General features: G+C 36.2%; 1 protein-coding gene and 1 pseudogene across 14 annotated transcripts in view; one reads left to right on the forward strand and one right to left on the reverse strand.

Annotated features, from left to right (window-relative positions):
* Positions 1-762: 762 nt before the first annotated feature.
* The window catches only part of THOC2 (THO complex 2), a 119,788-nt gene continuing 105,523 nt past the window's right edge, over positions 763-15,027 (reverse strand). For 4 of the 13 annotated variants that reach the window (XM_035008281.1, XM_035008272.1, XM_035008252.1 and 1 more), the window contains exons 34-39: positions 13,233-13,370; positions 12,821-12,890; positions 12,581-12,738; positions 10,462-10,538; positions 9,931-9,976; positions 763-4,419 (exon numbers count right to left, since the gene is read on the reverse strand). In XM_035008281.1, coding sequence (XP_034864172.1) covers positions 9,949-9,976; positions 10,462-10,538; positions 12,581-12,738; positions 12,821-12,890; positions 13,233-13,370 — 471 coding nt within the window. In that variant the 3' untranslated portion in view covers positions 763-4,419; positions 9,931-9,948. Of the gene's footprint in view, positions 4,926-9,930; positions 10,539-12,580; positions 12,739-12,820; positions 12,891-13,232; positions 13,371-15,027 lie in introns of all 13 variants that reach the window. The other 9 variants (XR_004679754.1, XR_004679749.1, XR_004679747.1 and 6 more) reach the window with 6 other exon arrangements.
* Positions 3,768-4,605, forward strand: LOC118010990 (annotated as a pseudogene). Its single transcript, XR_004679391.1, has one exon. The product of XR_004679391.1 is annotated as a tyrosine-protein kinase Fer-like (transcript).

Below are 15,027 nucleotides of genomic sequence, written 5' to 3' on the forward strand. Positions count from 1 at the left end.
AGACACCAGTCAATACAGCTTAGAGCCTAGTTCCTGAGAGAGAAATCCTGCATATTACATGATTTTCATGTAAAACGTTCAAAGATTTTGGGGGGAGGTTAGGATGACGCCTGCTCATATTACTTAGTAATATTCATAGTGTGATAACTGCCTCAAAATATACTGCTTTGCACCTCTTCACTCCACATGATCCCTCCATATAGAGAGCAGTAAGCCCTGCATCACCTAGGTTTAGATTTCCTCGAAGGACCTCCCTCCATCCAACATTATTTGTTTGCCTCCAATGACTAGAATGGAAGTTACGTGAGGGTAGCAGGGACTTTGTTGTGCTCAAGGCTGTATACCTCTGGTGCACCTCTGGTGCATAAGAGGCACTCAAATATTTTTTAAATAAATCTTCTATAGGAGGCTCTATAGCCAGTTTTTGTAAATGAAATTCTACTAGAACTCAGTCATGCTTACTCATTTACGTATCACCTATGGCTCCTTTCATGCTATAATGGCAGAGCCAAGGAGTTGCAACAGGGTATACACAGCCCGTAAAGTCTTAAATATTTACTATCTGGCCCTTTACAGAAATAGTTTGCTTACCCCCAATAGCACTCATTTGGGCCTTATTTCTCAAACTAGATTGGAAGCACCCTAGGTACAGGAGTTGGGTCTTAATACTCCTTTGTACCTAGAACAGAGTAGATGCTTAAAAATAGCTACCACTACACAAATACAGATTTCCTACTTCCAACATAAATTATTTTTGCACAGTTAAATCCAAAGTTAGTATTTTCCATCCTCAATTCATTTCTAGCAAGGATACGACCAAAGCTCACGTATGTTCAATAATTTGAGGGACAAGGAGAAGAGAGCCTGATGCTAAGTAAGTAGTGAACTTTCTAGTTCAAACTCACAATCATGTATTCTTTAAAATGTGAATGCAACATAACTGGAGAGCTCCTCCCTATGTTTCAGACAAATGATTCTGAGGTGAACCATAGCTATTTTCTCAATGTCAAAATCATTTTAACAATGCATAATTCTTTTTATGCCAGGCACATTATGGGTGCTCAATAGTCACTGAATGGATCATTCTCCCATAGTTATTGTGCTCATCAATTTTTGCAAATTACAATTACCTGAAAAGGGGCATCAAGATTTATATCCTTTTGCCAATTCTCAAATATGCTCAGCATTTCTCAATCCTTTAAAAAATTACAGCCTTGTCATTCTCTAAAAAAAAAATAATAATTTGCATAGGTATCATCAGTTCCAAAGAATTAAAGAGTAAATGGATCATTTTAGGCATGGTTTCAGTCCACTGTTTACCCCAGATGCAGAGGTGAGCAAATAAGATTTTTTCATATTATTGGATGAGGTATCATTTGAAAACACTGTAGACCATGGACTAGGACAGAAAAGAAAAGAAAGGGCTAGGAGCCTTACTGAATTATCTTTACTAAGTTACTGTGAATAAGCAACAATATACACAATGATATACAATCATTTGAGAAAACTATTGTTTATTTAGAAAAAAGGTTACACTGGTAGAATTCAGTAGATAAAAAAATTTTCTTTTAAAAATGTCACTGTGAAACTTTTCCAGACGAAAGTTCAGCAATACAAAGCTCCTGTAGCTGTAGAATTAAAACACAATTAACTTTCCGTTTCCCCCCCACCAGATTTGTCTGACATAATTACAAGAAAAAATGGCAAGGGACAAGTGAGTGCTGGTATCTTTTTCTTTTTTAAACAGGTTTTAATGTTGTACATGTACTATATAAAATGATTCCTAAGACACTGCTCCCACTTCATTTTTAGTGACTAATATTAAAAACAAGCCAAATAATAAATTAAAACTGAGTTTTAAAACGAGGTAAATTCAAAATGGTTCAATAATTGTTTATTTTCAGTTTCAAACAATAAAAAGGAAGCATTTCAGATTGGGGAAAAAAAAAACAAACAAAAAAACCCCAACTAAACCCAAGCAATATTTAGTTGACCTAAAGTGAAATTCTGTACACATGTAACCTTATTTGCTTGTTGGGAACTGTATGCAGCACATTGTGCTAAAAATATGGAACAGTTAACACTTTCAGCCATTTACTGAAAATAAACATGTAGAAACTAAGCAACAAGTTAAATACAGTAATGCACAACTCAACAATTTTAAGTTTTCGGCATGGAGCAATAAAGCAGATAACTGAATAACTTAAGAAGATGCAAATGGGCCCTCTTGATTCATAATTCTCGGCAATCTACTCAGGAAAATAAATTTCTGGTCACAGCTGAACAATTTCATTCCAATCTCACCTGAAAGAAACAAAGTGATTATATTGATAGATAAGAAAGGAAAAAGAGAAGGAATGAGGCAGGGAGAAGAAAGGGAAGGGGGGATGGATGGAAAAAAGGGGCAGAGGGAGGGAAGGAGAAACAAAGGAGGGAAGGGAGGGAGGAAAGGAATGAAGGAGGAGGAAAGGAGGAAAACAAGAAGGAAGGAAAGAAGGAAGATTTACGAAATAAAGAAAAATCAATGAGTTCTGTCAATAACAAAGGCTTGAATTAATAAGTCCCTAGATAAGAATGAAATATTTGTGTATTTCTCATCACTTCCCCCTCTCAGAAACCATTAAAGATAGGCACACTAGGAGGAGTTTGAAGAAAGAAAAAAAAAAACAACCACTGAATATTTTGTCTGTGAGAGAGGGAGAAGTCAGGGGAGGGGAGGGAGGATAAAATTAAATAGAAACAAGAAAATATTCCACAGGGGCAAGCAATAGCTTGTCAAAAATAAACAGAACACAGAGCAATGAAAAGGAACCGATTTTACATGATCAACAAAAAAAAGAGAAAAATGACATCACATTTTTCACAAGGACACGATTTTAATAGTGACTTATATTAAGATGCAATGTCTGCTAAATTATAAAAATTGCTTTAAAAATATATTGACTTAATTATACTCATTTCCTTTCCTTTATGTACTGACATTTTCAAATACTGCATATTGAAATAAATTCAAAACATGATCATTACAACATGTGGCAAATAACTTCATATCTGCCTAACATTGTTCTCATTCAAATTTTAAACTAATGCTTAAAGCATTAAACTTTATTGACGAAAATACTACATTCACATATTTCATAAAACCAGAGCTAGAAGGGCCTTGGAAAGTAATCACACTTGCATGAAATGCTGACAAATAATTTACACATCATTTCTATACAGCATTCTGTTCACACCATGTATAACCTTGACATTACCAATTATAACTGTGGTTACACTAATGTTGAACTTACAATTTTAATACTTAAAAATCATTGTTCCTGTCCATCACTGATGAATGGATAAACAAAATGTGGTACACATTCATACAATGGAGCATTATTCAGTTATAAAAAGAAATGAAGTTCTGATACATGCTACAACATGGATGAACCTTGAAAACATGATGCTAAGTGAAAGAAGCCAGACACAAAAGGCCACATATTGCATGATTCCATTTTTACGAAATGTCCAAAACAGGCAAATCCATAGAGACAGAAAGTACATTAGTTGTTTCCAGGGGCAGGGAAGGGGAGAACTGGGAGTGACCTGCTAACAGGTATGGGGTCTCTTTTGGGGATGATGGAAATGTTCTGGAATTAGTGGTGATGGCTACAACATAGTGAATATACTAAAAACCACTTTAAAATGGCAAATTTTATATGTTATGTAAATTTTATCTCAATTTTTTAAATTGCAAAAAAAAAAAAAAAAAGAAAGTGTTGCAATAAAGAGTATCATGGTATCAGTATGGCCATAACTAGAAAAAGAAATGGGGGTCTCAATCATGATGATGTCACAGTAGGAGAATTACTGGGCAAGGGAACTTTTGCTGACATATTTAAGGGCACATTAAAGGATAAAACTGCTGTTGCCATTAAAACATGTAAAGATGATCTTTCCCAGGAACTGAAATTAAAATTTTTACAAGAAGCCAAAATCCTCAAGCAATATAATCATCCCGATATTGTCAAACTTATAGGAGTTCGCACACAAATACAGCTTATCAATATCATTAAGGAACTGGTTCCAGGAGGCGATTTCCTCTCCTTTCTGAGAAAGAAGGATGAACTAAAACAGTTAGTGAAGTTTTCATTAGATGCTGCTTCTGGATGGCGAATCTCGAGTAAAAATTGTATACACAGGGACCTTGCTGCAAGAAACTGCCTGGAGGTGAAAATAATGTTCTGAAAATCAGTGACTTTGGAATGTCTCGTCAAGAGGATGGTGGTGTGTATTCATCTTCTGACTTAAAGCAGATTCCCATTAAATGGACAGCACCAGAAGCTCTTAATTATGGGAGATATCGTTCTGAGAGTGACGCATGGAGCTTTGGCATCCTCCTCTGGGAGACCTTCAGCTTAGGGGTCTGTCCATACCCTGGAATGACAAATCAGCAAGCACAAGAGCAAGTGGAAAGAAGATACTGGATGTCAGTCTCTCAGCAGTATCCAGAGCGTATTTATCAATACAATGTTGAAGTGTTGGGATTACAAACTTGAAAACTGCCCCAAGTTCAGTGAACTTCAGAAAGAACTGCCATCAAGAAGAAAAGTCATATGGTGATGAAACAGTGCCAAACTCAGCCTTCAGGACTCTATCTTCCAGCAGAGTAATATTTTCTTCTCATTAACAATGCATTTATACCACATTACCTGGAACATTCTCCTAAGGTTGTTTTTTTATTTTTTTAAAAATATGTGCCACTTTAATGTTTGTAAATAACAAAGCACAGGCGCTAAATGCAAGCGATAACACAGATCTTTTTCACACCTAGGACTGCTGATGTTTTTCACAGGGTTTCTACTTCAGGCTGGGTCCAGAGCTGGCTGTCCTCCATCCTAGACATCTCTACTCTTTCGGTGCTATCGACTGCACTGGTAATACTGTGTTTGCAGAAAGACAAGATTACCTTTGTAAACATCACTTTCTACTGAGTATTATCTGGACAGGACATCCTGAGGTTTTTTTCTTCCCTCCCCCCAACACCCCCAGAAATAGGCCCTGCTGTATTAGTAAGGTTGCAACTTCCCTAGGTTCCACCACACCCTCCTCCTGGGCATCAGAAAACTATGCATGAAATGCCCTCAAAGAGCACACTCTCAAGAGCTGAGGAGCTGGTTTTAAATGATGTTACTTTTAGAGAGTTGTGACAGCAAGAAGCAAGTCTGAATAGTAGAGTGGTCTTGAGAAAAGAACAGCTAGACTGGTGATCAAAGTAGAGAAGAAAAATATAAATTCAGCCTTCTTATCCAAGGTGTGCCCTTATAAACACACACACACACACACACACAGATTTTATGATCAAATTCACCAGAAAGATCCTAAGAAATGTTTCAATAGTACGCAGATTCCTCATAAAGGAGCCCGCTTGAGGGTAACAGAATTTTTGTTAGAGAAACTATAAAACACAAGCCCACAAAATTAGTAAGATTGTTTTGGGTTAAGTGTCTTCACCTCAAAGGAGGCATCTGAGAATTTGGTTCCCTTCATTTTCACCAGTTTCTGAAGTTATCAGGATTTTGTGATCCTATTTCACACACACACACACACACACACACACACAGTAGAAAGGCATATATGGATGAAGCTGACTGTTAAAAAGTCAAATGAACATTTATGAGGAAGAAGAAGATATAGGAGAAAGACATAGGGATAGCCATCTTAATTCCACTTTACTCCTTCATTTACTCTCCTTATACTACTGCTACCTTGGAATTCTTATCATAGCAAACATACTTCCTGAGATGTTCCATGTAGATAAATGTGACACAGAATTAAAACTGGGATTCTGTTGAACTGAATCTTAGCACACACAGGGATGCCTCTTAGGATAAAAGCATGTATAAGGGATAGTCACACTCAGGGGTAAATGTGGCATGGGAGCCCTTTTCTAGGCCTATGTCCCAATAAAAACAGCACAGCACCTACTGAATATTTGGTCTACCCTACGTGAGAAAAAGAAAATAGAAAATTCCTCCTATTCTGTCCAACTTTTTGGTACCTATGAATATCAGTGCAAAGAATGCACACCCGCTAAAGAGTATAAATGATGGTAATGAAGAGAAAAATAGTTTGTGTCTATCATTTCAATCTCCTAACAAAACTTTGGAACTCATTTAATGATTACTACATACAGACCAAAATGAAAGCTTAATAAACCTGCCCTCAAAAATATGTTGCAGCACACAAAGCAACCTCTTCTTAAACAGGATACTACCAAATGCTATAAAGTGAACCTTCTTTTGAGGGCAAAAAAAAGTCCAGTGCTCTTTCTCATCAATCCCAAAGAGATATACATAATACTTCTGCACATAGCTCTCCCTGTAGAGTTAACAGAGTATCTGAAACACAGCAGGCAATAAAGAAAAATACCTGGTTGCTTGATAAGAAGGAAAGGATGAAGTCACTGCCTTCAACAAGATCACAATCTAAGGAGAGGGATATGTAACATACTCATATATTACACAGGAATCTGTGACTAAGACTCTGTAGGCAAGCTGACATGCCCACACATAAGCAATGGGAAACCAAAAAAGAAACCTAACTGAACACTCCCCACTCCAACAAATATTACCAGGACCTAGGACAGTGCTTCACCATGGTGACACATTCCTAAAATAAACAATCTCTGAGCACTTAGGAGGTCAGTTCCCAAGTATGGACTGAGAAAAAAGGCTCAGAACAGGAATTACAAAATCAATTGTTTACAGACGCTAGTATATAATGGAAACAAATGAAGTGGGGTGGGGACTGACTGAGGTAAACTATAAGAAAAAAAAAGACCCACTCTCTACATAAGGGGGGGGCAGCACCTAGGGGGCCCAGCTGATTGTTGCCATGCAGAAATCAGGACACAATGTTGCCAGATGTTCCAATTCTTCAAGAGAAATTGAAATTTGGATTTTATCATATCGATTAAAATAAAGTTAAATACTGTGTGAGGCCAAGAAAGTACATATAACAAGCCACATTCTGTCCAAGGGCTGAGAATTTGCCCTTGGGCAGAGTGTGGTTTAAAGGATAAAAGAGTTAGGTTACACCTATGATACTGGAGGTGAGAGAAGAACCTGCAAAACAGATCAGGCCTTGTTGGAGTGGAGGATTAGAACAGGAATGTAGTATACTACAAATACAGATGGGCAGGATACAGCTTAACTGCTAATGTTCTTCGAAATCAAGAATCAAAGTCCAAGAAGACTGAGCCTCTCAAAGTCTGGGAGCAAGTCTCAGTATGGCATCTGGTTCACAAAAGGACTCTCAAAAGTTAGTTAACCCTGACACTCATGAACTGAGGATCACACATATCAAATTAAAATTGAGAAGCTAAAGGAACCTGGTTCACAAAAGGACTCTCAAAAGTTAGTTAACCCTGACACTCAAGAACTGAGGATCACACATATCAAATTAAAATTGAGAAGTTAAAGGAACCTGGTTCTAAGAGAAAATTTTTAATAGGCAGGAGTTTTTAGAGATTAAACTAGGGGAAAAAGTTAAAGGCAAAGCAACTAGTAGTGCTCAAGAGACTAAATCAAGGAAAGATAAGATGAATTTGGACAAAAACATTAGCAGTAACAAGTAATAGAAGATACAGAGAACAAGGAGAAAGGAATTTACAACTAAAAATCATGAGACAGGAAAAGACGACAGAAGACTTTGGAAGCAATTTAATTTGGGTCACATTTATATATTGTATTTTCTTACCTCTAATGTGATCATTTTAATTTTCCTGAAATCAAGGTGATATTTACAAATCAATGTCATTTTCCTATCCACTCTGCTCAAAAAATAGTTCTAGAAACCAACAATGAATCTTAACAATTAATAACATCTTTGAATCATGGAAATGTGACATTATGCAGCAGCTCTCTTTTCTGTAGAATGTAAAATAACTAAAAAAGGGGAGCAGGGAGCTGCAGATGTGAAGGAGCCTAAAGGTAAATGGTGCCAATCAGAAATGATGAGACTTCTAAAGGAAAAGGAAGAACAAAAGAAAGACCTGACTAATCCTAAAATGTATCCAAATAGAAGGAGGCAGCCAGCACAGCCAGGAGGAAAAAATCAACCAGAGCCTCAAAATTAAGAGTTTACCCAAGGAGAAAGTATAGGACATGGTTGTCAAGAAGAAAGTGAACAGGATGAACATCAAGCCAAATATATCTTAAAAGGATATCTGAACTGAGAAGGTTTGCTGTAAGACCACCGACCTAACATCTAACACCCAAACCAGTCTTTTCATGCCTTTGGTCCTGAAAGCTTATAGAGAGAGGTAAAGTACAAACCCATGGCCTGTGTGAATAAGAACTCAAAGAAATCTGTAGTAAAACCTTCACATACCAAAGAATAATATTTAGGTACTGAGTAAAGAGAATATATATAAAATCACATTAAAGTGGTCAGTCACAAAGGTTGACCCATACCTAATGAAGAGATAAGTGGTAGTTTTTTTTGTTTTCTTTAATAAGGAGACCATGTGAAAGCAAGAAGTAAAAAGCAAAATGCCAAAATAAAAGAAGAGTAAAGTGAAGCATAAAAAAAGATGAAGAGTTTATAGTTCACTAGGGAAGACAGCTAGTTAGTTGTTGGGGCAGGGGATGACTAGAACTGAGGAATGGGCAATCTTTCTAAAGGTTTTCAAGAAAATCTACTAAATTCTAAATGTTCTCTCATAACTCTCATTTAGCCTATTCTACTACTTAGATAACAAGCAGAGAATAACAAAGCAAGGCACACACCACTTGTTAGGATATTACCCAGCTGGCAAACTCAAGTCCCTGCTCTGCAGCCAAACTAAATGGGACAAAATCCATGCTCTAAAACTCATACCTTATACAGAACGGGCTCTCATACATTTCTGACTCTTAATTTAAACAACTGTAAACAGTCTTGGTTCTCTCTCTGGTTTCATAAAAGCAGCAGCAAATATTAGGGGGAGGGTAGAGACAGCAAGTATACTTGATATCATTGCAAGTATACTTGATATCATTAAGAAATGACAGCTATAATGGAAGCAAGAAAATGGGCTACAAAAGAGCTGACAACTTCAAATATGGCCATCTCAAACAATTAAATGTAGAGGGCAAATCATCCTACAAATCTCAATAATCCTAAAGCATCACCAAACAAGAGCTATTCAGATGATGATCTGAGTACTCAAAAAAGACTATCTTAAGTTCTGAACACTCTTCACTAAGACAGAGTGAACTACTGTCCACATACAATTTATTTAAGATGGTTAAACACTTCTTAAATCTCATACAAGGCATAATTACCTTGAAAACGAAGTTGCATATTTTAAATTCCAGAACAAAAAGCACAGACCCTATTTTCTGGCCTTGCAAAACATGGGCTGTGGTAGCAAATGAGGCATAAAAACTTAGAACAAAAATTTCTGGATAACACGTCTGCATGAAAAGGCAAAAAGAACAGAGAACACTAAAGGGCGAGAAAACCTATGCTGTGAATACTGGCTTTGTCAGCTAATATCTCTGCTAGCCTCTTCAACTTAACCCCTCAGAGTCTCAGGTTCTTCACCTGTAAAGTGCAGATACCAGCACCACCCACAAAGCTATAGGTACTTAAAAAAAGGTGATTAATTATCCAGAGAAGTTGGGAATGAGTGGTGAAGAGAAAGCCAGATGTTCTTAAATACATCTTGGTGCTTAAAAAAAACAAAAACAAAAAAACTGCGTGGCTAATCAGCAAGCTTTAAATGAAAGCAGCTCAAAAGTAACTGTGAATCTTGTTTTGCATCTGTACCCAAAGACCTGGTCATTAGAGTTAGGTGCAAATTCAAGTTGCATCTTGCAAAATGTATCTAGTTTCTTCAACATTATCAGACCTCATTTCATATTTCTATCTTTAAATGAAAGGAGGTGAGAAAACACTCACCTTGATTGAAAGTCTTCATTATCTGTGCTTGTCCGAGGACTTATGAGTAGATGACAAATTAAGGGAAAACAACTTTGAAAAAAAAAAAAAAGGAATGGTGTCTCAACTTTTTAGTGCAGTCCTTCAGCTTGCAGGCCTAATTGGCTGTGACCAGCCTGGTAGCCTCAACTTCTACCAGCTCTGCTCGTCTGCTGCATCATCTTGCCCTTCTAATCCCCATGCCCCCAGCCCAAGGCACTCTGTTCCCTTTCTTCCTCTCAGTAGTAATACGACCAGAGAGAATCTAAATCCCTTGACGGCATAAAACAACCTCACAGTCACCACAGAAGTTAAAAAAAAAAATAAATATATCAAGTCTCCCACTTCCACATTTCGTACATTTGAGAGGGTTAACTGAAGAGACTATTTAAAAGCTAATAAGCCCTTAAACTTTATTCAGACCACATACTACAACGGTACAATTCTAAACATGACCAGTATCAAAGCTTTCCATTACACTGATTAAAAACTCCAATAAGATGAAAAGGATATTGTTTCTTCTCTTCCTTTCCTCCTGAACTGTCCCGTTTCTCTTTCTTTTCTATCTTTTCTTTATCATGCCTGGACTCCTATAAGGAATGGTGGAATTAGTTTGGGAAGGGAAAACCAAATACAAAAATCAGCTCAAAATCCCTTTTTATCACCCATCAGTCATACATTTTCTTCAAAAACGTATTTAACGATGCCAAAAGCACAAGCAACAAAAGAAAAAAATTGGACTTCATCAAAAACAAAAACTTTCATGCATCAAAGAACACTAGCAAGAAAGTGAAAATACAATGTACGGAATGGGGGAAAATATTTGCAAATCATACATCTCATACGGGTCTAGTATCTAGACTATATAAAGAAGTCTTACAACGGAGCAACAAAAAGACAAACAATCCAATTTAAAAATGGCCACAGCATCTGAAGAGATTTCTCCAAAGAAGGTATACAAATGGCCAACAAACACATGAAAAGATGCTCAACATCATTAGTCATTAAGGAAATGCAAAATCAAAACCACAATGAGATACCACTTCACACCCACTAGGATGGCTATATTTTTTTAAAAAATTAATAATTAAAAAAAACCCCAGAAAATAACAAGCGTTGGCAATGATGTAGAGAAATTGGCACCCTCGTACATTGCTGGTAAAACATAAGCTGATCAGCCACTGTGAAAAACAGTTTATCGGTTCCTCAAAAAGTTAAACATAGCATTACCATATAACCCAGAAATTCCACTCCTGGGTATACGCACAAGAGAACTAAAAACAGGTCTTCAAACAAACACTTCAGAGCAGCACACAAACATTCATAGCAGCACTATTCACAATAGCCAAAGGGAAACAACAAAAAAGTCCATCAACTGACAAATGGATGAACAAATGTGGTATATGCATACAATGGAATATTATTCAGCCATAAAAAGAAATGGAAGTACTGATACATGCTACAGCATGGAAGACTCTTAAAATATTATACTAAGTGAAAGAAGTCAGACACAAAAGGCCACATTATTATTCAATTCCATTTACATAAAATATCCAAAACTGGTAAGCCCATAGAGACAGAAAGCAAATTAGTAGTTGACAGGGACTAAAAGGAGAGGGAAATAGGGAATGACTGCTTAATGGGTATGGGGTTTCTCTTTGGGGTGATGAAAATGTTTTGGAACTTGATAGACATGATGATCGCACAACACTGTAAATATACTAAATGCCACTGAATTGTACATTTTACAATGGTTATTTTTATGTTACGTGAATTTTACCTCAATTTAAAAAATACTTATTTAAAAGGAGCAGCATCACTTTTAAAACATACAGAATTTTTTTAAGTAGGCTCCACACCCAGCATGCAGCCCAACGCAGGGCTTGAATTCATGACCCCGAGATTAAGATTTGAGCTGAGATCAAGAGCCAGAAGCTTAATCGACTGAGCCACCCAAGCACCCACGCACAGAGAAATTTTAAAACGGTTACAATTTTCCAAAACTGCTTTTAAGAACTATGACTATATGTACCATAATAATGCTTTTGAAACACTTTACACCTTAGTAATGACTTGCCTACTTTATGGCAGATGCATGAAATGTATTATAAATATCACCCATGAGTATCTAAGAAAATGCACACTATACTTAGTTTGAAAATCAAATACAAGTTGCAAACACATAAGTTTATTAGGAGAAAATGTTATAAAAATGTTTAAAAATTACAATTAATAAAGACTTTATGACAATGTAATGATCAGGGAGAAAGAATACACGACCATATTTTAATCTCATGAATGTAAAGAAACCAAAAACACTGTTGGCGAGGAGGAATAAAAGAAAACACAAAAAGAAAGGGTAAAGGGTAAAGCTCAATGAATAGAAGTAGGTGGGGGTGGAATGGAGAGAAAAGGAATTTCAGAGGTAAACTAATTCTACTCTTCCCATAATTTGGGACCCAACTGGCTGGAATTCCCCCCAGATAACCCGCCCTCCCCCACTGCCTCCTCTTCCCACCCTCAAACAATTAACCAAAGACTACTTGATTACCAAAAAAACTCAGTATCTGCTAAATACTCAGAGTCAATTTTTTAAGAAAAAGCCTTTTGTTCCTTTGTTTCCCTAATTTACCTTTTTGCCACCGGAGGAGATTTTATCCATCTTTTCAGATTTAAAAGAATCGCCGCCTTTTTCTTTGCCTGAAGATTTTGACTTATTTTTTTCCTTGTCTTTCTCATTTGGATAAGGAGACTCACATGGACTTTCACTTTTGTGTTTTGAAACCCCCACTAAAAGTATAAAAGAGAATCATGAAAGCCTCTTCTAGTTCAGTTTGACGACAGCTTCGAAAGCATTAATAAATCTACCTACTTGTTCCATTTTCCTCTTTTCGCCTCTTGGCTAAGTCCGGCGGCACTTCACGGTCATTGTTTGAATGATCCTAGAACCAAGAATTGTGAACTACATTGATCAAGAGTTTATGTTTTTGTTTTAAAATACTACTTTTATACAAGGGCACAGCTAACTAGCATTGGAGAGTATTGGCAGTCGTTTCACATTGTAAAATGACATGAAAGACAAGCAGAGCTGGTAGAGATTGTTAGGCTGAAGATCCTTATTACTGTAGAAGATTCAATTCAAACACATTTTAGGGTGAAAATACCAGTTAAAACACCAAATAACAGCCTGCCATGCAACAAACTAGTACTTTAAAAAAGGCAACAAACACACTACCATACATAATATAATGGCTTTCCAAACTAGTTTTTAAAAAATTACAAACCCTTTTCCGCTCTTTCCTGTCCTTTTCATCTTTTTTCTCTCTTTCTCTGGATCTTTCCCTCGACTTGTCCAAGTCTTTCTTGTCCATTTCTCTCTCCTTACTCTTGGACAGTGGTGGAGGAGTATGATTAATGTAGAGCTGTTAAATTAAGGCAATATTACTAAAGATTATTAGTTTTCCAGTATTGGCATCATCTGCTTGATTGTTTATTTAATGAAAGACAATTGGTAGTTAGACCCAAAGTCAAAACTGGTCAGCTGTCTGGATTACAAGAGGTGAAATACAAGAGCATGGCACAAATTATGCAAAGACTTCAATTCTTGGCCTTACAAAAATTTTCATTTAAACTCAATCAGTTCATTCCTGTCTTAACTGAGACTCATGAGTAAATCTATAAGCTACAGTTCCTTTTATAACTCCATTGTGAAGATCTATAACCACCACTACAGAAGTCCATGTGAAAAATAATGACTGACTTTCTCTACTGTAAAAAAAAAAAAAAAAAAAAAAAGATACAAACCTCTACACAGAGAAATTTCAGTTTTACCATCCACTTACAAGGCAAGTGAGCCAAAGTATAAAATAAAACCTAGCCATGACTTATTACTAATAAGTCTTCTCTGCCTCAGCATATACCATGCATACATTATCCTAAATTATTTTTATAAATGTAAAGGCTGCATATTCTCTACTTCTGAAAGCACTCCAATTTCTACCAAATAATCACAACGGACTGTGAAATTTGTCTCACTGGTTCTAAATAGCTCAGAAAACCATTTGGTCAGCTGAGGATGATAAAAAAAACTCAGACTGAAAAATGATGAACTGATGTGTGCCTATTGTTTCAAAAGGCCCACAGGCAATAAACAGCCAAAGATCAAGAATGTGCTACCTAAATAATTAAGAGATAACCTTAATAACTTATGCAAGTTGTAAATATGGAAATCTAGTATAAAAGAAAACATTAAGGAAGTAATCAGATACCTATCCTTACAGCATTTATAACTGCTACAAGCTTATGTTCAATTTAAGACATTACAAGTATTAGGCAGAATATGAAATATAACTCATTACATAACTACACAATCCTAGATATACCTTAGGAATGAAAACAATAGTGAGTCAAAAGTCAAATAGTTTTACATGAGGAAATCCTCTGTAGTCAAAGGAATACATCAAAAAAAGACCATCAGTTTGAAAATTAAAGAAACACTTTTTTAACACCACCAAATATTTTCAATTCAGTTGGCTCAGAAATACTGCCATTAACAATGCAGAAGTAGATTCTTTAAAATGTCAATGTTTAAAAGTTGATGATCAACTGAAATAGACAAAATTTTATTAATAACAAAGAGCAAGAGAATGAGAAACAGTCATAAAAGTGCTTGTCCGAATGGTACTCTTGCTGGGTTAATGCCCTATACAACACTTCAAGCTTTTCTAATTGTGAGGTTTATTCATATCTTAAGTTAATATTACTTATGAAAATGATAAGACAAAAGAAATAATATATTCCTGCAATACTCAAAGAAGATTTTTCTAAGGGAAGTATTGCTTAATTCTCCTGATAAAAGAAAAAAAGGGGGGGGTTGTGATTACAAATAAGTACACACAAGCACATGCATGCACACACACACACACACACACACACTCCTCGAGAATGAAGTTTTTAATTGTGCCTAACTTGAATTCTGTATTGCAAGGACCTGAGAAACCTATATATTCTTACTTTAGAAATGTACCTATTCTAGTCATTCTTCCTACCCTTCTAAGAATAGGTCTGATCACAATACTC

Source organism: Mirounga leonina, unplaced genomic scaffold (genome assembly GCF_011800145.1).
Source record: "Mirounga leonina isolate KUSES-001 unplaced genomic scaffold, KU_Mleo_1.0 Mir_101664, whole genome shotgun sequence".
Taxonomy (NCBI): Eukaryota; Metazoa; Chordata; class Mammalia; order Carnivora; family Phocidae; genus Mirounga; species Mirounga leonina.